We start from the raw sequence: 23047 nt of genomic DNA, 5'->3' as shown, positions 1-23047 counted from the left end.
GCTTAACCAGGAACAGTGCAAGGGTTTGTATTGGGTCTTGACATTGATTTATTTCTTGAGTCCAGTATGGCACAGATCTGGGGCGTGACCATAACATGAAAAGTTCATAAATCCCACTTTTTGTTTGGGGAGTATAATTAGTACTTAAAAAAAATTTAGTGATTGAAATTTTAGTTTTAGGATATGTTGATTGAAATTAATTTTTCATTTTATACAATCCATTGGAGAACAATTGTTTCGGTATTTGATCTCACATCGATAATGAAAGTTTTCTCCTCTAATGCCCAACTCAGACAAGCATGGATCTTATTAATCATCAAATCAAATATATTTTCTTAACCGATTAAATATTTTGAACCCGAGATAAAAACGTATATCAGAAACGACTCCATCTCCTCCTCAAAAAAAAAAAACAAAGAAAAGAAACAAAAGTCTACTGCTTTCATCAATGAACTTTTGCACTTTTGCAGTCAATACCTCTGTGTGGAACTCAAGTTGTATGATGATTATACAACGAAGATTGATGCATTGTTACGTTAATGAGAAGTTGGTTGATTGTCATTTGTCAAAACCTTTTAGAGATAATGCTTTGCTTGGCTGCTGTAGTGGTGCAGTTGTTTAGCATGGATAATAATGCATGGACAGATTCACAGCAATGTGTGGGAGTTTATAACCTCAGAAGCTGGAGCTTGGTACATTTACTATTCAATAGTACATAAATAAAAAGTAAATAAAGGATTTAGTAAATTATTTATCAGCTAGTTATTTATGGATTTTGTTGTGGAACATGAAATTATGTGATTGGGAAAGTTAAAGTTCTTTCAGAATTTCCTTATCAGTATACAATATGTCACTATTGTACTCTCTCTTTCCACTAAAAAAATAGACTCATTTAACTCATTTATCATTTATGCTATATATATGAATAAATGTTTAATTTTTTTTGGAGTAATTGTTGTAATATATAGTAACTCAAATATTGGTTAAAATTTAATGTGATGCATCTATGACATTCTCATTTAGTTTCTTAGGGTTTATTTGTTCAAAAGAATTATTCACAAGTTTTCAAAATTCGGATTATTGTGATTTACATTATTATTTTTCAATTAATATACATTTAACTTATTAAAGAGATGGTTGTATTGGTATGTTTTATCATGTAAATACTCTGCACTTTGCATTGACTATCTTTAACTCAATTCAATCACATTTTACTAAATACTCCGTTTGCATTATTTTTCCATACTCGATTTTTGCATTTTGATTTAATATTTTAATAGCAAGTCTAACTAGAAAGAGAAGCTAGTGACTTGGATTTAAATAAAAACAATTTTGTGTGATATCGGAACTGTGGTTATAAAATAAATAGAAAAAATGGTATGACAAGCATAAGCGTCAAATAACAAAATATAGTAGTATATCCAATCCAATATACTATGTCACATAATGCTTTAAAATATGATTTTGTGACATGGAATAGGAAATCTTTACTTGGTGATTATTCAAAAAACCCGAAAATACCGAGACAAAGTAATTTCCTGAAAAAATTATTATTATACCGAGAGAAAGTAATTTGTGAAAGAGATTTTTGAGTTATTATTTATGATTAAAAACATAATAACTCAATTATACCACCAATATATAATTTCAGAAATTCGAACCAAAATGCCGCCTTGTATGACTCGGCTTAGGATCCGTCGACTTGGTATACGTGTCAGGATATGATTGGTTTTGCGCATGTGTTCGAACCCCTAACGAAGTTCTATTGAGCAATATATAACGGCAAATTTGTATCACCTCAATTGCGATCGATCTGAATTTACGAAGACTTTAGAGAGACAAAATCAAGTTCAATTCAAGGTCAGCCCTAAATCTCTTAAATCTTTCTCAAGGTTTTTGCCAATTTTCTGATTATCTTGATTTATATGGCGGAATTAGATTTCAATCTGGTTCTAGAGCGAATTCAAGTATACCTGTTGCTCAATTTTTTCAGTTGTTGCTTTACATTTTTCGAATTGTTTGTTTGGCTTTTGAACGGATGAGATCTGGTAATTAATCTGTTGGATGACTTGGTTTGTTATACTCCTGCAGAATATTGATCTGCTAATTATCGGTAATATCGTTTACTTAAAATCAAATTTTGTGTATGCACAATTGGTTGGAAACAAGTTTCAATGCTAATAGAGACGTAGAAAGAAAAAGTAATTAAAATATTATTAGGAGGAAATGATCTCACCTAACCTAATTAGAGTCTTAGGCTAATAAACAGTTTCCAAAATTTGAAAGTGCATTCTCTCGTGAGATGGATTAAAAAAGAAACAAGGCATACTCTGTTGGGACGAAGTAATATACGGATAAGATCTGGTAATTAAAATCAAATTTTGTATTGAAGTAACAAAGTTGTTGTGCAGAAATGGCAACGGGTGGAGCGGCTCCTCAGAGGGGAAGTGCAGCAGCTGCAGCAGCGAACCTCCGTAGGAGGAGAAGTGGAGGCGGCGCAGGAGGGGCTGCCGGTGGAGCAAGTGGAACAATGCTCCAATTCTACACAGATGATGCTCCTGGGCTCAAGATTTCCCCAAATGTTGTGCTTGTTATGAGCATCGGTTTCATAGCTTTTGTCGCAGTCCTTCATGTCATGGGCAAACTCTACTTTGCTCGCAAAGACTAGAATTCACTGATTCTACCTCAATTTTCTAGGAGAGAGACTCATTTTATGTATTCTGTTTTTCGGGATAATTTTGCTTTAACCATTCAACTCACTTTTTTATAGTATATCCATCTCCACATTTTACGCATGTAACTTGAATTTTTATAGCACTTTCGACACTCCATATTGTTATTGGCCAAAAATGCTAAATTTAATGACTAAGCTTCGTTCCCCAATCATAACAACAAATGTTAAATTGAACCACACTTGAAGGTTAGTAATTAGCAACATAGAGAAATTCATAAAACGATTCAATTGTAGAGAAGAAACTTGAGATATATGTTCAAGGGATAGTAAATATTAAGGAAATGGAGAATTTACATTCACAACAGGTTTGTTTAATGAAGGGTGTCAGGTACTACACTGTCATCAACAAGTTTGGAGCCCCCAAACGACCAAGATACTGATTTAAACAACTTCTCGATCTCAGGTGTGCACCTCGTAAACGACCTACTCCAGAAGTTATACCTCGGATTCTGTCGGACGTTCAAAGCACCACCCATCTTAGGAATTCAGGAGAAGAAAAAAACACTTATGAAACCTAAGAAAAATTTTAATCACATGTTACCTTGATTAGCTCAATAAATGTCATCTTAAGACCCCATGGATGAGGCCTAATGACAATCAAACGTTCCAACAAGACTCTAGTAATCTGCTCCTGGATCAATTCCTGCATCAAAACGACAACATATATACACCACCAATGTTGAGATTTTGATCAAGCAAAATTTCTAAGAGCGTTAAGGGAGCCAAACAATTCGCACCTGGTTTGATTCAGCAAACAGATAAAGAAGAACAAAGGAGAAAAAATGGGTATGGTTATTTGGATAGCGCAATTGGTTGGCAATGGCATTCAGGAACAGGTATCGGCCCTCTCTATCAAGATCCATTATTAACGTTTGGAAAACATCCAGAGCAGCACTCTCCAAGAATGCACTCATATTACCCATGGTTTGAGCATGAGGGGGTTTTCTCGCTTGCAGTTGCTGAATAGCCTAAAAACATTTTGAAATGATATTTTGTTTCAATTAATAAAAAGAAGACCACAAACATACAAGGTAAACAGGGAAAAAATAGCAAATATTCAAGAAACAGTAGTGTAATAGGAACTGGAATTTAGAATGACAGACCTGCAGCCCCACACAAAGAACAAGGGAGTTAACTAAAGGAGCATTGTAACGAGTCCCGGCACAAGCAGCATCACTTGTAGAGATTAGAAGCTTCTGCTTCAACTCAGTGAGAAACGGGGATCCTTGTTGCCTAGTCTGCAACAGAAATTGCTTATAACATAAGAACCACAGAAAAAGTTTTGAAATTCATTAATTTGCTTCTGGTCTTTTACCTTAAGATACTCGTCCACATCATCCTTGATCTGCTTTGCTTTAAGTGCGGTATCAACATCTGAAAGAATTCTCGGCGTATGATTAATCTCCGCCAGAAGGTCAATCTACATCATCACATAATGTGGCATTCAGATACCAACTTTACAGTCCAAGCAATAGATAATATTAAGTTCAGTTATGGACCTTTAAGTTGGGAGTAGAAGGATCTGGAAGCATCATATTGCGAGGAAATGCGCTAAGGATTATATTCCGCATTTGTATGCATCTGGGGGGGATGACATCACAAAAGCTGAAATGATAATCACAAAGGAACACTGGAAAATCATGAAGTAGCACCAACAACACTCGGAGTGTTCCTTTGTACAGAAATTTCACCTAGAGATATACAAGATTCATATTGCATCAATATCAACATACAATAATGGTTGAGAACATGGAAATAGTCTAAGAACTGCATACAAACCGGTTCATCAAGTTCAGCCTTCCTCAGGAATGGTTCCATGAACAGGAACAAGTCCACCAGTAACCTCTGAATATATGGCCATCCTTTTTGTGCATTTGCAGCAAGCAGCTTTGGCATAAAACTTCTATGACTAACCAACTCGAGCCACGCAAAGCTGAAAGCAGCTAGACAAGTCAGTCATACAAAATTGAGCAGCTTTAGGTAACCCTATGGTACTGGAAGGAATAATATTATCATCCCTCAAAGTAAGCAGCTGATTTTTCATTTCATCAATAAAAATAAAGAACAAACAAAACAAATCGAAGCATTCATGACAACATATATTCCAAAATTCTGAAGAAAATTGGTTCATAGGTATTGGTTCACCAGGCAGTTTTCAGGGCAGAAGAAAATAGAATCAGGAATAGTAACCACAAGTTATTCTTAGATGTGAAAGACCTAAGATTTATATAGTAGGAGTATAATTTATTCGGGAAAGCAGAATGTAATAATAGATTGAGTGCTATAGATGCGAGTTTGTGTCAATTGTATAAGTGAGCAATATAATATTGTTCAACCAAAATCAAATCAATTTGAAGCTAAGCAAAGCGACTCAAAAGCAATATGCAGATCCCATATGCAAACAATTAAAGCTGAATTCTTACGAAGACAGCAGCAAGTAATTTTAAGTTTATCTTATGGTCCACATCATACATTCTCCCTGGATCAATAGAAGCAATTAGACAACCATTCGCACATACCTGAACCCTGGGACCTTGAGAGGCTGAATTGCATGGAAGGAATTCGCCAAAGTAGTCAATACCTGAAAATAATTTTATTCTTTAGTTAGAAAATAGTAGTTGTACGACACAGATAGCTTTAGTTAAAAAGACACCAAGGCTAGGAATGAAATCTCTGAATGAAAAGAAAGCTAGCAAACTTATGATCCTATAGCTGAATTAAATGCCAAAATACAGTACCTGGAAATTGCCACCTTCAAATACAGGATCCAATGAACACAAATCAAGCAGCCAATTAACAAACAACCTAAAGTAGGGCCTTGGATTAAATGACGCCTTTCTCTCCTCAGCATCTTTTAGAATAAATTTCACCGTGAGAGCAAGAACCTTAAGCAGCCATGGTAGAGTAGATTAAAAATCTAGACACTTAACATTAAACAATCAAGCTCTGATCTCAAAGTCGTACCTTTGGCAGAAGTGAAAGTTTCCTCGAGCCTTGATCCACAGGGCAAAACTGGAAGGTTTGAAAGAGTTAACACAGATAGTATGAAGGACTGAGGTTACAGAGACTGTATCCCTAAAGTACCAATATGAGATGCTACCTTCAGAACTGAGAAAACTAACTTCGCATATATATCAATAGCGAGGAATGATAGTGGTTGTCCTTGAGTAGAAGGGCAAGGGCTAGAATTTATATCCTCCGATGATAGACAATGTGATACAGAGAGTTCCTGAATTCAGGCCGTAATAAATAAAATACCCATTACACTTGAACTAAATCGTTTATTACCGTAAGAGCGGAATAGGAGCTCACCATAATCCTGCGGAAAAATCGATCAGTCATATCATCTCCTTTAAGCAGCCCTCTCTGTTGCAAGAGTGAGACGTGGCGAGCACAAGCCACATCATTTGCTCCAGGAAGTTCACATATTTGGTACCATTCAGCAAACAACCCAAATACCTAAGTCGTTTATCAATTTCAAAACCAAAGGTCAGAACATATGATTTGAAAATGGGGAACCCATGGCAACTAAAAATTGTAATTTTTCTAAAAAGGAAAAAGATCTGACTTCCTTTAACAGAGTAGTATGGGAGAAGTATCTCTACTAAATAAAGCATTCACAAAGCAGTAACCTGCATATGTGAAAAATACAATAAGATTTGAACTTCTAGTTAATGTTGATTAACAAAAATGTAACTATAACCTCAAAGCTTGTTACGAAATGCTCCATCCGTCTCCATTTTGGGCTGTTCCACGAGATGTCTCATTCTATTTTTAGGATAACATCAAATGGGCCATATCACTTTTTTAACAGTATACATGTGGTCCCTGGGACACCACTTAATAATCCAATTAACCTTCTCTCCTAAATAACATTTCCCAAAAGAAATTAAACATTTAAAATGGGACGGAGGGAATACTCAGTTAAGGAGGTTTCAGGGAATCAGTTAAATGTTAAACTGTGTATGCCAATGCGCCCTTTTTTGAGCTTGAAAGTCAATTTGAAGACAAGAAGACAAATTGCTGGGACTGCAATGTATGTTATCAGTAGATAAAAATTCCAAAGCATTCATTTATGTTCAGGAGATAAAATTGAGAAAAATCTCTAAAGCACATCCTTCTTTTATGAATAAAAACAAAGTAGGTTATATACAATGTCAATTTCAAGCATAATCACAAGACATGGGAGACAAAGAGAAAGAGTTGGGAGATAAAACCATTATTTAGTATGTTTTAGAGGGCAGAAGCATTATCAAACCTCCCCATATGACAAATAAAATACATAAAACAATCAAATATCTTCCAAAACCATCATTGTACTACAGCTGCCTGCATACATAAATATAAAATGCTAGGTAGATCCAATATTTAGTACCTGTTCAGAGAAACCAGCAGCATCAAAATCCACCAATTCTGTCACACTGAATTCTTCCCTGCTTGTCCCATGAAGCCCAGGTTCCACCAACTAAAAAAAAGGTTTTAGATAGTGCGAATGTGTGTGTTGGAATGCACCAAGTGTGAGAGAAAAGAAATTTCTGCGAACCTTTTTGTCCCTGGAGGTTCGTGCAATTTCTTCTTTACCAACAGCCGAAGGAGACAAATTTCCAGCATTAGCAGGGTTCTTAGCTATTTCAATCAGCTGTTGTAATGACTCTGCGGATTCAGGTCTTGCAGTAAGCTGAAAATTAGGAAAATAGTTAGGGACTCAAATATAATGTATTATATCTTGGACATAACTGAAAGCAGACATGCTTTTCCAGAGCATCAACAAGATTGTTAAACTCTGATATCTCTTCAAATTATTTATAAGTTATAACCAAAGTTTGTATGAGAGAAATGAAAAATTCAGTTAAAGACATGGGTAGAATTGGCGAGCACATAATAATAATAATTATATAAACATGACATAGCCTTTTTTTACCTGAATCTCAACCTCTTTCGCTTCATTAGCCAACTGATTTTCTAGCTGAAAGGGGTTTGTTACAAGTTTGTTAAAAGCCAAAATAAAGAATACCGTCACAAGAAACTCTCAAAACGAGTTAAATCCATACAACATGCACGGCGGATAGTAAATATACCTTCTCTGAGATAGTCTGGTAGTTACACAATGTGTCACCAGTGGTTACTAATGGCTCAGAGACATTTGTCCCAGAATGCTCAGAAGCCAGAGTTGCATTAGTAGGATGTGAAGCATTTCCAGGTTCCTGCATTTGTGAATTCCTATGTTAGAAAAGTGCACACGCAAACAATGACAGATACATAAACAGAATGTACTCACTTTTGCAGAATGGGAAGGTTCTATCTGTAGCATACCAGTGTCCAATGCAGAAAGGAATGAAGGAATGATGTCATTTTCTGGAGTTTGTGGACCATCGCCAATTGAAATATGAGATGAGGGAACACTGAAAAATTATCACCATAATTTTACTAATTTGATTCCTTTTTGTTTTTGTTGCTCTCAGGTCTTATTCATAGGAAAACAAGAACTAATAATTGATAAATTATATAAAAATCAAATAAAACCATTAACTAAACAAACCTTGCAGGAATCTGGCATCGAACAGGCGCTATCTCATCAGAGTCAATTTCCAGTGCCTGGGGCATAGCACCAAATCCAGTGCTAACAAGGCCAGATGAGTAAATGCTACCACTCATTTTGCCAGAAGTAGATGCAAATTGTCGGGACAATCCACCTTCTGATGAGTGGCCAACTGGGACTGCATTTGAGCTCTGGGTGGAACGATTCTGGCCTGGGAACCGAGCAAAATCCTGCAAACAAAATGACAAAAGGAAATGAGATACAAATAAAGATCACAAAGATGAACTAGATAAGACATATCTGACCACGTGAATCAACTTAGATGTCCTAGAATTTGTCAAAGAATCACCTCATAAACTCGCTGTTGTGCATGAGACAGGTGGCCTGGCTTAGGACGAAGGGCCTCAGGTAAAATACTCATTTGACATTGGGCATAAAGGCTAGCATAATAAAAAGCAACACCAACACTGTCTCTATGCTTTCTCCTAATAGAAAGTTGTTGATCCATTTCCCCATCAATGGTTTGGACTGCCTGTAAATGAGGTTAAAATGCAACAAGGATGAAATACAAGCAATATGAATTCCAAACTCATATAAAATGGACTAAAATAACACAAGACTTAACTAAATTTTTTATATCAGTTATTTGCTAGTAGTATTGCTCTAATAAGTAAAGCCCATTCAACAGAGAAAACATCAACAGACCCCACGTTCACCACATAGAAAATATCAAGAGACCTTTGTAACTCTCCACACATATAACTCATGCGGCCCTACAATAAGGATTTAAGACCCACTTAATATACTCTGGAAGGAACTTCATCATCCACTTGAGTTAAAAGTAAATATGTTTTTCAGACATGATATGCATATGCTTGCATGACACAGAAACATGCATGACCTATGCATTTCTTTTATCTTGATAAAGGCTTCCAAGTTCTTTTTAAATAAATCATGAAAATTACCAGTGAAAAAAAAGTCACAAGAAAGCCTAAATTAACTTTTCATCCACAAACAGACCTAAGAGAGAGAGTAAGAGGACTGGGAAATATAAGAAATGCACCTGGTCAAGAGCACCTTGTTCAGCAGCAGTACCAAGTCATTTTCATATATTATTAAAATATTAAAATTAGGTGTTTTAAAGAAAAGGAGGAGCACTCTTTCCGAACAGCTCAACTTGAGATCTCAACAACTCTCGTGTAATAATGCCCCCTCTGTCCATAATAGATGACAAACTTGAGTAATGGCACGAGATTTTAGAAGATGTTTTGTGTGTTAAGTGGAAAGAGAAAATAATATACTTGTATTAATGTGAGAGGGAAATTTTTCAAAAAAAAGAAATGTGAGATCTTTTGTGGGACAAACTAAAAAGGAAATTGTGACATCTATTATGGGACGGAGGGAGTATAATATAATACTATTACATATCATAACACTCACAAAATAGAGCTCGATAACATAGTGTTTTTACTTTGAAGTTTGAACATTATTAATACTACTTGCTTTCTAACTCAATTTTTAAATATTTATCAATATTGGTTGTCCAGAGACAATTGTCATAATTGTAAATTTGAATGAAGCAACAGATAACTCATAATAATTTCAGTTTACCTTCTCAGTTGCAGCTTGTTCAATCAACACACAGCCTAGGTCCAGATTATCATTGATCACCAGTTGAAATGCCTGTTCTAGAAGATCACTTGCTATGGCTAACCCCTGAAGTGAGCTTCTGAGCTGGCTTGATAATGAACCACGTAAAGGTTCCTAAATGTGATGAAAAGGCCTCTTCAATCAGCATGCAAGGTATATTAAAGTGCTGTTCTGACAATTCAAAAGATCATTAACATTTTAAAACCTGAAAGTAATAAAACAAAGGTCATCTATACCTTGCAGGTTACATGAGCAAAACTTCCTGCCAACCTTGCTACCATCAAATGTGCTGCATTTCGTATAAGAGTCTCATCAGGCTCCATGGCATAGTCCTGCATTTAAAAACACATAACTTCTTTAGTAAACAATTCGCATTGTTATATAAACTACTGAAAAAAGGACCCTTCAGAATCAATGAATTTGAAAGAAATACACCTTCAAGACAAGTTCCTTAGTTGTGTCAGTCGCAATAGAAACACTGCGTTGCACAATACCAGACACTATTTCTTTAACAGCTCTATCCATGGCAACTGGAAGTACACTGAAGCAAATAAAACATGTAACTGAAAAACAGTTAATGATTTTCATTGTCAAATAGAATTTCAGTTACTAATTCAGACCTCTGAAAGTGCAAGTGTAAGCCATAAGCCTGAAGCCTCTTATTGACAACCACTTGGTGTTCAATATTAGCTGCTAGTACAGGAAACTGCAACATTACAAAAAATAATAGATCATCAGTCAATATTTAAACAGAAAAACATTAGAAGCAAATACAAGTGGAATCTGGAGAGACCTGATTAACTGCATATTGTGACTGTCCTTGTAAAAGGCCTTGAGCAGAAGGAAGCTGGTCAGAATATCCCAAGCTAACTAGCTTCTCAACCTCAGTCAAAGTTCCAGATGAATGAGGGACAGCTGCAGCATACTGTTACCGTGATCACAAAATCAACCTCCGATCATGCTACTAAATCAAAATAGAACAACTGAAGCACTAACCTGAGGCATAATACAAGAGTGGCCGGCAGGATGGGGAGAGGCAGCAACATCAAGGGGTATCTCAACTTGGTTAATTGTCGAAATAATTCCAGATTTCACCTCATTCATTCTTGGTGGTTGTGAAGATCCAACATCCTTATTCAAAAAATCAGGATTACCTTCAACTTCTCGAACTATGTCCTTCAGAAGATAAGTGGGTGTGACATTCCTGAAGTCAACACTTAAATGCTTAAACAGAACCTGAAACCAAAGACATATCAACAAAGAAAATCATCCCAAATTTAAGATGTGGGTTCTGCAAGCAAAGAATAACCAGATCTGTGTATACAGAATCACCTCAATCTCAAATTTGAGATTCATCTTCAAGTTTGGCATTACATAAATCTCAGCAAGCAACCCAAGAATTCCCATTGTCCAAGGGTTTGGAGGCCCATATGCAATACTGCTCGAACAGGGTACAAGAATCTAATACAAGCACATGGAGTCAATAAACTTGGATTGACAAATGCATAGAAAATAAACATTAGATTGTACCTTTGAGGTAAAAGGAATAACAGCTATCATGAGTCCCTTTTCATATGCCTGCAAAAGCATACAGCACATAATATATATCCACATGTCAGAAAAAATCAAATCAAGAAGATGAGATAATCATGGCAACATGAGGATCTCAAACAATTTAACTCCAAATTTATGAAGTGAACTCAAAAACAAAATAGAAGAAAAGAAACCTCTATAATCAAAGCTTTTAGATCCATCTCTCGTGCCCTTAGAACTTTATTTCTTCCGATAGTAATCTTCCCAAGCCAGCATCCTAAATTTTTCAGCAGTGATCGTTCTTCCACACTGGATTTTATAAGTTCTGATCCCAAGAGAGCCTAGACATAGTACACATACCAAGAATAAACACCAGATTTCCAAAATGAATAAAGTAAGTAAAAAAAAATCAGACCTTGCAGTTTTCATAAGTGGCTTGCACAATCTCTTTGTTCAAAGGTTTCAAATTTACTTTATCAAGAAACTTCAGGTACAAATCTTGAAAATTTGGTTCAATGCTTACCCTGCCAAAAATAATAATAGACAAAAAGAACCGAAATGTTCAAGATGTCATTCTATGTTATTTCAAAATGCCAGACAGGAAGAGTAACTCCAAAGGTAAATTGCATCTAGGGAACTATTTCAGGTAAGAATGTATTGGCAAGCTATATCTCTACCTCCTCATAACCATATACTGCGCGAACCAAGGATAGTATTGAGAATTCAGAATTTCGCTAAACTCTTTAGCTTTAACCTCAACATTTGCACTCGACAAGTTATTTATAATAAAAGATATCCTGTCCTGAGCTTCTGAAGCTGGAGCCTGTTCCAAACATGGACGGAAGAGTCAGATACTGATAGAGAATAACAAAACAGCAGATTAGACAAACATCATGGTAGTGGAATAGAATGCCAGACTATACACCGCACATAATTCGTATACAACCGGAATATAGTCTAAGTAGGACATACCAAGTACTCCCTCCATCCCACTACAAGTGATAGATTTCCCTTTTTCGTTGTCCCACTACAAGTGGTTGATTTCTATTTTTAGCAAAAAACATTTACTCTCTCTTACTTTATTCTATCTCCTACTTTATCCTCTCCAGACTCCACTTGACTCAATAAATATCTCTCCAGACTCCACTTGACTCAATAAATATCATTTTCTTAAATCTCGTGCTCAAAAGAAATCAAGCACTTGTAGCGGGACGAGCGAGTACATCATAAAACTCCAAATTATCTTAGAAATACTGATACACACGAGTTTTGAAGAGTCAAGTGAAAGGGTGGGGGAATGGTGAGTCTTCAATGCAACCATTTTCATCAATGCTAAGTGTTTAGGTGTCAAACCCAGCCTTGGGGCAAGGCTGTTTCCGAGGGGCCGCGAATTGATACACACGTGTATTGAAGAGTCAAGTGAAAGGGTGGGGGAATGGTGAGTCTTCAATGCAGCCATTATCATTATCATTAATAAATGACATACGCGAAGATGGAGGGTTGTTTCTATGCAGCCATTATCACTATCTTTATTATTTTCATGAATAAGAGACTTCTGCAATTCCATGGTCGAAGTACTGTATATTGTCCCTAGAAGTTGGAGATATTATGACTTTTATCTATCATTGTAGTTGAACAGCATTAGCCGAGGCTTTCCTTGTTGGAAAGAGGGCTTTCCCTTGTTGGAAAGAGTTTTCTATTTATTTTCTTGTTATATCCTAATTGTGTTCAACCAAGTTATCATGGCGACAGTGCATTATGCTACTTATGTTGACATACTATCTAGAAATCACGGTCCACCCACCTTTCACTCCGTATCAAATACTATGAAATTAACATTTACAGTCCTACCCAGGATTGAGGACAGTAACCAATGCTCCAGAATATAATAGCTTTTACCTTTAGAGAATTCTTCAATGACTATTTGATACCAGAAAGCACAGAAGCCTGGAAATTTTGTGGTAACATGTACCAGCATTTATGCATTAAGGTGTCATGTTGTGCTAAATATTTGAACTACCGGTACATGCTGGCAGCGAGAAGCAATTAAAGCATGTGAAATTTAAAATTTAGTCTAACTTTGTTTTAAGGAAACAATAAAAATATTTGAAATTTTGAGGATGGCAGTGAGAAGCAATTAAACAAAACATTGATTTCTAAATCAGGTCATGATTCATATCAGTGGATTACCAATGATTTTTCACTTACTTCAGAAGGTGGCATTCAAACATATGAAGTATGAATATTAGTCTACCTTTATTTTGACGCTCAGCAGATCATAATATTCAATCAGCACAGTCACAAAATGAGTTCTAAGGAATGTCCCAGGTACACACTTAAACCCTAGTTGAGACTTCATAAGGTACATCATTACTACAGAGAGCACACTTCCAAAAAGTAACATCTAACTGACAGAGCAAGCCATCATCATTGTTAGAAATGGGAAAGTCACCCCCTTAAAAGGCCTTTTAAGGGTGTGAGTGCCCATTTCTACATGTTTTTTCAACAAAGAAACCCATCACCAACTTGGGCCCGCTCTTACACCATTACCACAGGATTTCTATCATGGTGTCAGATAGGCGCTAGTCGATGTTGATCTCTTTGTCTGTGCGTATGGAAGTCTGATGTACATTCCAACCCGCACGTGCAGGGATGCGTTGAAAACCCCATTCTAGTCCCACATCGACTTGATGATGATCATGTCTCATCAATATATACATTGATAACCCTCCCCCACTCTACAATTATTACATGAATGCATGTAGGATCTATATGTCTGATTTAGGCTTTACCTGGCAGTTCTACATAATAAGCTTCCATGTACATGGTGGATTGGTGGGTCATCTCTAAATCATCATTCATCATAATTGTACAAGTATCTAGATGAACATAGGTAATGATTGATAATTCAAGAAACATAAAATGAATTGAGAATGCAACCCATTTTATTCTATGATGAATGAGAGAATTATAAGTTAGCACATAGGTAACCAGAGAGACTGAACAAAATTACAAGTCATTCAAGAAAGGGGTCCATAAACAAGGAATAAAATACCCCAAAGTAAAAGCACGCGAAAACCAAAAGGGTGAGGATCAAGTATAAACAAAGACTAAAAAAGTATAAGACAGCTACATCCAATCACCTCTATTGGAGTTTCTCTTCTCTCAAGTGCAGCAACTAGGGTCTCAATGTTTAATGCAGAGACAGACTCTGTAACACCAGTCCCAATGTTAATGTAATACATAAGCACACAATGAGAAAAGTAGCACAGCTAAAAGTGATAATTTACTTGCTGAGGTTGATATAGACGACCGTGAAAAACTCGACGAAGCAGATTGTATTGACAGCAAAGCGCCACTGCGTGACTGCATTGTGGGTTTGAGTATATTAGCACACAAAATACAGAAAAAACAAGGTACAAATAGGAAAGAGATCTAGTGAACTACATCAAAGTAGACAAAGACCCTATTACTTGCCTTAGGAAGGGTAGGTGTACCGTTCAAAGGAGCAATTACAGGCTGCACAGAAGAAGATTGTGCTGGCTTCATGCAATTAGAAAGAGTCACAGAGGGTTTCCTCTCATTTAGAGAGCTTGGTGGTCTCTGTGGTAGTGGGATCAAAGAGGAAACTGGTAATCCAGACACTGTGCTGCCGGATCCGATCAGAGAAAATGGCAGGCCTGCAATCTGAAAACCAAAGGACACAATTGCAGTGATCATGAGTTCACGCAGGAGTAGAAATATTATCGACAACCACATAGACAAGGCGAAACCAGAAACCATATACAGACATGTGGGGAGACACGTTTAGATTATGACATCCAGATAGCACTTTAACATTTGTCATGTTTTCTAAGAAACATTCAACTGTTTCTCATATGCATGTTCAACTACTTAACAGGAAGATAACATTACTATGTTTAATACCTCCATATTTGGAGCAGAAGATTGAATAAGACCCTGATGGTGATCAGTATTGGCACTATGGCCAAGATCGGGCTCACTATGAGCAGCAGAAATCCTGTTAAGTGCCCTCTCTATAAATGCTACAATGTTTGAATGAGATACACGCAAATGAGATATTTGCAGGATATGATTGCAGTACTGTGGCCACTCAATGAGACAGTCCACAAACTGCTCCAATGCCTTAGTCCCAAAGGAAAACATCTGAATGTCATAAAACCAAGGTCAGACTGAAGTTCACAATAATAACATTAACTGATAACCTAAGAAGGTACGAACTTTTGAATCTGCAGGCTTCTTTAAAGCATCTAAAACAGCTCGTAAAGCAATACCCAGCATAAGATGAGTCACGAGTTGATGCTTAATGAGTGATCCTGGAGCAGAAGCATTTATAAAGGATAAACATTATCAGTAAGCTGAAAATTTTAGAATGGGAGAACATTACAACTAGCATAGTTAGGTTGAAAGTATTTTACAACACTATTTATCTTTGCTCATGTTCACTCAGTAAAACAGAATTTATTGTATAAAACAGAATTGGGGAGTATCAAATATAATTATCAAAAGGACTGGTAATATAAGAGATGTAGAATTTTGCATAAAACTACCTAACTGACATATAAGAGATGTTCAGAGTCAAATTAAACTGTTGAGGAACTTGACCAAACATATCAATTCAACTGAAAAGAAAAAAAAATAAAAACTCTTGCCATCAAATATGCAGAAATCTGAACAGTGTAGAGTCCATACATTGATATTAGATTAAGTAAAGTCCATTTTTGGTCCTAAACATATTACCATTTTATGATTTTGGTCTAGAACAATTACTTTTTTTTTTTTGAATACTGAACAAATGAAAACGCTCCTGAAATGGTCCCTTTTTTAGGGTTCCATCAAAACTCGACGGCCAACGGCAATAATTCACATTTGACTGGAGACGATTACTTATCCAAAATCAATTAGCAACTTAAATATTAACTAGTATTAACTAGCAATTAAAATATTGGCTAAATATTTCAAATATGATAGCATAATCCATTAATTACCATTTCATACAAAGAAATTCACTTCAAAATTACAATTTCTGAATCCAACAACATATATAAGAAAAAGAAATGACAAACTAAGAGGCACAAGATGTCACAGATCAAACAACAAAACCAGCCTATGGATTCAATAATTCCATGCACAGATCATACCAGACAACACATCGCACTAATTTGAACATAAAAATAGTTTCAGTATATTAGAACAATCAGTATATAAGATCTCACCAACAAGTACTGCTGCAATCCTCAGCTGCCTTTCAGGGTACTTTGAGAAAAATTTGTATTCCTCAAACAGATTAGCAATCATGCACTTGTATATAGACTGTTCCCTGTTAAAAAACAAATGACCACATCCCTTCAGAGAGTTATGCATTAACTAACAAAATGCCAAAATGCTAAAATGCCAGAAGTATTCTCAATCATAGCATCAGTATGTGGCCTTACAATTCAACATATAGAACTTTGAAATACTGATCACTTACAAACAACTTCCAATAATGTGCTCAGTTAACTATAATTAATTTTAATAAGATACCAATCTTTTAGATATAAATTCCACCAAAATGGGAACATGGTGATGTAGAGTAATAGATTCCACTAATAAAATCAGAATAATAGCTCGAGAGAAACAACATGATCAGCAAAGTGAAGGTCTGGTTTAGTGGCATCAACATATTCATCACAAACAACCACAATTTTAAATCTATAAACCAAAGTTGTGTGAACCTTTTCAAGCAACATACCAGGGGTGATCTTGTAATTTAAAGGGGTGGGTGGAAGTACCTTTTGTCCAGAGATTCCTTGAAGCGAGTGAGAATTTGAATCATATCATCGATAGACAGATGACCAGAGAACATTTGATGGAAGTATGAGTTTGCTTCTGTTTCAATGTCATCAGCATAACTATCAGCAGCTACATCAGAACCCCCAGCACTTTCCATTCTTGAATTAGCACGCATATGAGAGACATCCAATTTCTCAATTTCCTCATACAAGTTATTAGCAGAAACCACACCAGCATGACTCTGAAGTACCTGTACAGCAATAATGTGAAAGGTCACATCCTAGTAATCAAGCTGGCTGAGATGAAAATGTATGTCACAATAATACCTTTAAAACAGTGGGACAAGCTTCCAAATAGATATTCAAAAGTGAACCCGAAGGTTGAAAGTGACTAGGAGAGAGGTCCTGATCTCCAATTTGAACATCCTTCAAAAACTTGATGCATTCCTGGAGGCATGTACATAGACCAGATCTTGGAATTACAATTATTAAAGGACACAAAATGGCACTGAAATTCTAAAATTAGTCTTGGCTATAATATCTTAAGGAATGATTTCTTTACACAACCACAGGCATCAACTTGCTTTTCTTTTTATCTTAGGGATCTTAACAGGGAGGGATTTTAAAAAGAGAAAACACTAACCTCATAGAAAGCATCTTTACTTGACACTGATTGAGTGCTCAACCAGCTTTCAAGGTCCATGATGTCTTTTTTAGATGCAAGTACAGCTAACCGAATGCCAAAGTAAAAAGGAAACATATCTAGTACTTGGGAAATAGCCTGTAAAACATTTAACAGATATATTAAGATGCCAAGATTTGACAATCAATGGGATATGTATATCAAAGAAACACTAAAATAGCACATTTATGGTTGGTAAGAAGTCAAAACCTTTATTTCCTGGAAAGCATCCAAAATCCTATTGACACTGTCTGGATCAAGATTGACAGTATCTATAAGTCCACGTAGCAGCATGTTTTGATTAACATGCCAAAGAGTGTGTAATAAACCACTTGTAGAAGCCCTTTTAAGAGCCATTGGTAGCACAGCAGATGCCACCTCGTTTTGGATGAAATTATATGCAGTCTACCAGTCATAGTTTGGTTAATAAACAATAAACCGTATAAAAAGCAGAACAAAAAATCAAGATAATTTCTGATGTCACCTACATTAACATGGGCCATTCCAAGAAGTAATACTTCAGGGAAGTTATTAAGAGGAGATTCAATGACAGATCTAATGAAACTTGCATGGCCCATCTCAGATAGCTGGCACAGAACCACCAGCAGATTATGACATGACCAAGCACGATTTGGTCCAGAATGCAATGTATGCCCATGCACAGCATCATCATAGGACTGCACAAGGAAAAAGTACTATAAGCTCATTCCAAATGGCATAACTATATTGAAAAACGGTAAAAGAAAAGTGACAAGTAGTCACTAGTCCATTTGGAAACAGCTTAACATTTGTAGAAAGCATACCAGCTGCCTTTCAGAATGAGCAAAGGTAAAAACTTCAGGTGGTGCAGCGACTGCATTTTTTAGAAAAGATAGCTGACCTTCAACATTCTTCCAAATAGATCCACAAATAGTATGGAGAGGGAATGGTTCCTGACAAGTTAAACCATCAAATGAGATATTTAGAATAACAGATTGGATATCTTGCTTGATTCTTTACATTAATACATTCCTACAGTAATAGATGAAGGGAAATAGTTTGATAATCAATTTCTACCTGGCACGCATGCTTGTAGATAGACATAAAAAATGAAAATGCTGCCTCATTAGGAATATAAAATCCCTCATGATCCAGATTCTCCATGACATTAATCCAGTTAATTCCCGGAGCCTGAAACAAAACAATCAAACCAAAATAATGGGGAACTTTTATAATTGGCGAAGATAGATAACATGTTGCAACTTAAATGATAAACTATAAGCATGGATCTTACAAGTTGCTTGATTGAATCTACAAGGACATCAACATTCCAAGAATTCAAAGATGGCAGATCCAGTACACTATTACCACCAAGGGCAGAGCGGAATGTAGCATAGACATTTTGGCTGTTATCAAGACCTGCATAAGTTCTGGCAATCGTACCAAGTATCTTTGCAACTGTGGCATCAGTAAGAGGCAAGAAAAGAGACAACATTTCTTTGCACTGAGACAAATTAGCAGTACACCCATAACCTAGCTCACACATTACATCAGCAATGCTAATTTCTTTCTCCATTTCTGCTAGAATAGCATCAAAATCATCTTCACTCCCCTCATCCAGTCTGCATCATATAAACAAGCACAAAGGTAAAAGTAGTTTCCGAAATATATTCCAGTCTATGTATGCACTAAGAACTATCATGGAAAGCACCTGAAGAAGTTATCTCCACGTAGTTCATCGTGAAGAAAAGGTGTGATGACAAATTGAGTCTCGGCCTTCAGTTGCACAAGAGATAACATTTGCAAGAATGAATCTAAATGCTTAGAGAGGCCTTCAGACCGACTAAGTAACACAAGAATATGCTGAATTATCTCAGTTGACTCAAATGCAACAGGATTGGCACACAACTCCGTAATCTGACTTAAACAGAAATTCTTTCCTACATACAGCCAAGAAAAGGGTTATAGGTTTAGCAGAACATGTAGAAGAATTCCAAGGAGATAAAATTACAAACTGTTGTATGTATACCACTTCCTGCAACTAAACGAGAAAATATATCTACAAGAAAGAGAATAACTAACCACACATCCTGGTATCATGATCTTCAGAATTAGACATAGCAAGACCAACTCCAATTTTATCAGGTACTGACAAGTGTAGAGCATCAGAAAGATTCTGCAGTAGTTCGTCATTGATGGCTTTAGACTGAAGTGACTCACTTAATATTGAACTAAAGTTAGGTTTATTCAAAACATGTTTGAATATTGAAGCAAATATCGGTTGCAGCTTTATATCCTTCAACTTGCTTGAATAAATATTGAGGTGGTCAAAACAGGCTTGGAGCAGTAATATGCTACCCTCCATTCCATCCATTGTATACTGTCCAAGGAACAAAATAACATCAAAATCAGCATATAAGTAATAGCAGAAGTCAATGCCAGTGTCAGAAACAGGAATTAAGAAACACAAATGTAACAAATTTTGTATACTGGAGTCTGGACTGGTTCAAAGTCTCATCACTTACTAAATCTCAAAAGGCACCTCGTATAAACCAGATTGCACGACCTAGGCATTCTTCTCACTCGTCTTTTATGAAATACCATGTTTAACTCTTTCCTTGAAAGATTAAAATATCAAAATAATTGAGTCTCATTGTTTTGACTTTTGTAGCTAACAAGGTGAGGCAGGCTCAAAAGTTTTTACGAAAATCTAAATCCAAATTCCAAAGTATAATTCAGCCTATGGCTACTTCGTGTCCAAACAAGACAAAATATAATGTCAAAGCAGGTCTCATATTTCATTCATCGGTAACAACTAACATTTCTATGAGAAACGAGCACAGTTTCTATGAAGTTATCAACACAGATCATGAACGAAGAGACACCCACCTATCTCAAGATAAATTTTTCACTGCTGTATTCTATGTCAATTTGCTTATAACATTAAACATGGTTGTTACAGGATTAAAACTCAGAAAATTCATTTAAATCAACCAGGTAGGATTAATGTTGTAATTTAATGAAATGTGACAGTCAAAACAACTTCACGAGAATAAACACAATCTTGTCAATACTGCAATTTATTTTAGGAGTTCTGTTACTTTTCAAAGAAAAAATATCCTAAATCAGACCTACCTCAAAAAGATAAAACCATTTGCACACAATACATCTTAACTCCATCAAAAAAAAAATTAAAGAAAACGGGAATCATTTGCCTTGGCTAAAACAAACGATCCACTATTAACTGATGCCAAAAGCAGAGAGAATAAACTATCTGACTACACCCTGGCCACCACATCCCCCAATAAAAATGTTTCAAACAAAATCATTTCCGATTATTAGAGTGTGAATACCACAAAAATAAGTATTCGCAGCATAGAAAACTACATTCTTATAGTATTTGACGCATCAAAATCAACATGAATGTGCACAGTCTTTACTTGTTGAAATGAAAAAATAAAAACACGAAAGAAAGAATCATTTGCTTGATTAAAAGTATATAGAGTAATTTTTAAAAACCAAAAAAAAAAAAAGAACAGAATCAATTATGAACTGTGCTTCAAAATTGAGCATGTATCAGCATTTAGAAGGTCCTAAACCATATACGATACTTAATACACTATAGTGTTTTTTTCCAGTAAAAAAGGGACTATGTGATGATTAAAGCAACAGTTTCCATTAAGTTGTATTGGTAAGAGGCATAACGAACTGTGATAGAAAGGCTTACATTGACTTCACAATGAAACATAGCACATATATCATATTTTCGCACATTAGACGTAAACAAACTCCATTGGAACAGAAAATGCAAACCAAACGATTATAAAACAGTGGATATAAACTTGGCTTGTAATACGATCACAAGAGGAAAGAGAAACCTAAGAAAGAATGAAAGAAGAAAGGTAAAGAACAATTGGTTATAACAGATTAATAGATGAAGCAGAGAAGTTGCAACTGTTTGAAGAGTTGCAGCTAGTAAACAAGATAAATAGATCAGAGCTAAGATGTGTAATCACATTTGGTTCAATGGATTTTGGATAATTCTTGAGGAGTTGTATCTCTTGTCCATCATTCGTATCAGCAATATATTGTTATTATCTCTTTCTATATGCAAAATTGAATCACTATCAGCTCGCGCACAATGCCTAAACGTAGTTAAATGCTAACGATTTGACAGTATAAACACAAGATCATCAGTAAAATGAGAAGAAACAAGACAAAATTTAATGCAAAAACATTCAAAATTAAATGTGCGTACATTGCATAGCTCTTGGAAAACCGAATCGGAGTTGGAATCGTTCAAGTTGTACAGTAGAAAGCTAATCTGCCGGGAAAGCTTGGAGGAGAAGCTAACCATGTTCGGGCGAATTGCAGATTACCCTTTCCACTGTAAATTATAGGAGATTCACGAACAGAAATTGATAGGGCTTGATGAATTATGCAGTTAATTGATTAGTCGAGTGTGTTCCCGCCGACCCGGTACTGATTTTGCTATTTTGGCCATGTCGAATTGAATCGTGTCCGATTTGCAAAATTGTATCCCAATATTGAGTATATAGTGTGTTTGATTCATAAGAGTCAATTCCACGACTCAATTCTAGATAGATAATTATGGAATATATGACTAAAATAATCTCACGTATAGTTCCACTATATTTATGTCCATTGTTAGCCAATTTAGAATTACTAATAAGATGCTACCACCAAAACTAGGGGGATAGATACGGTATACCTTACCAAAACCACCATACCGTATACCTTACCGTAAATACGGTATGCGAAAAAGTCATACCTTTACCTTACTAAAGTTTTCGGTATACCGAACTTCGGTATACCTTATTTTCGGTATGACGAATTTCCATACCGATATCGTACCTGATTTTCGGTATACCGTATCGAAGTTCGGTATACCTTACTTTTGCGGTATACCTGACTTTCAACATCAATTCAAATAGAAAATTAGAGTATTTAGAATATTATTTATATTTTATAATTTTGAAAATAAAATTTATTCATAATTATATTTATATTTGACAATAGATTTTATAATTTAAAAATATATAAAATATATTTTATATAAAATTGTGTTTATATTTTTGTGGTATATGCCTTAGTTTACGGTATATACCTTAATT

General features: G+C 35.7%; 2 protein-coding genes across 4 annotated transcripts; one reads left to right on the top strand and one right to left on the bottom strand.

Moving 5' to 3' along the window:
- The first annotated feature begins 1707 nt into the window (after positions 1–1707).
- LOC125194338 (protein transport protein Sec61 subunit beta-like) lies at positions 1708–2795 on the top strand. The gene is made up of 2 exons (XM_048092507.2): positions 1708–1860; positions 2412–2795. Exon 2 carries the CDS (start codon positions 2414–2416, stop codon positions 2666–2668), a length of 255 nt encoding a protein of 84 aa, XP_047948464.1. The 5' UTR covers positions 1708–1860; positions 2412–2413; the 3' UTR covers positions 2669–2795.
- A 133-nt stretch (positions 2796–2928) lies between these two features.
- On the bottom strand, positions 2929–22412 carry LOC125194622 (uncharacterized). 3 transcript variants are annotated; one of them, XM_089056101.1, is made up of 48 exons: positions 22171–22412; positions 20133–20292; positions 19995–20060; positions 19624–19852; positions 19207–19534; positions 18990–19103; positions 18737–18865; positions 18422–18610; positions 18144–18338; positions 17895–18032; positions 17579–17698; positions 17252–17502; positions 16694–16797; positions 15699–15793; positions 15384–15623; positions 14934–15143; positions 14747–14822; positions 14600–14667; positions 12134–12279; positions 11872–11980; positions 11651–11797; positions 11454–11501; positions 11256–11384; positions 10920–11159; positions 10717–10848; positions 10544–10629; positions 10359–10464; positions 10160–10255; positions 9885–10037; positions 8623–8805; positions 8274–8503; positions 8013–8136; positions 7813–7938; positions 7656–7700; positions 7278–7412; positions 7110–7199; positions 6047–6193; positions 5835–5963; positions 5699–5746; positions 5473–5619; positions 5254–5315; positions 4514–4667; positions 4234–4425; positions 4050–4154; positions 3838–3972; positions 3472–3702; positions 3276–3377; positions 2929–3183 (listed from the first exon to the last, which is right to left on the bottom strand). In XM_089056101.1, the coding sequence occupies exons 1-48, from the start codon at positions 22267–22269 to the stop codon at positions 3046–3048; spliced, it is 6726 nt and encodes a 2241-aa protein (XP_088912227.1). In that variant the 5' UTR covers positions 22270–22412; the 3' UTR covers positions 2929–3045. The 3 variants fall into 3 exon arrangements, 2 of the variants coding, with proteins under 2 accessions (XP_088912227.1, XP_088912226.1); XM_089056100.1 differs by having other exon boundaries at positions 19995–20292; XR_016128676.1 differs by lacking the exons at positions 2929–3183; positions 3276–3377; positions 3472–3702; ... (1 more) ...; positions 4050–4154; positions 4234–4425 and having other exon boundaries at positions 4581–4667; positions 5473–5585; positions 19995–20292.
- Positions 22413–23047: the final 635 nt, after the last annotated feature.

Source organism: Salvia hispanica, chromosome 4 (assembly GCF_029641045.1).
Source record: "Salvia hispanica isolate PSC_SH4W2 chromosome 4, Shi_PSC_v1, whole genome shotgun sequence".
Lineage (NCBI taxonomy): Eukaryota > Viridiplantae > Streptophyta > Magnoliopsida > Lamiales > Lamiaceae > Salvia > Salvia hispanica.
This window is presented reverse-complemented; position numbering and strand designations above follow the sequence as displayed.

Bases quoted from the DNA above. Each gene is read 5' to 3' on its own strand.
- LOC125194338 (XM_048092507.2), top strand. From the start codon at position 2,414: ATGGCAACGGGTGGAGCGGCTCCTCAGAGGGGAAGTGCAGCAGCTGCA.
- LOC125194622 (XM_089056100.1), bottom strand. From the start codon at position 22,269: ATGGTTAGCTTCTCCTCCAAGCTTTCCCGGCAGATTAGCTTTCTACTG. The intron at 17,699-17,894 runs GTTAGTGTTTTC...ACATGCCTCCAG, and splicing joins GTAAAGATGCTTTCTATGAG to GAATGCATCAAGTTTTTGAA. The intron at 4,426-4,513 runs GTTTGTATGCAG...GTATATCTCTAG, and splicing joins AGGCTGAACTTGATGAACCG to GTGAAATTTCTGTACAAAGG.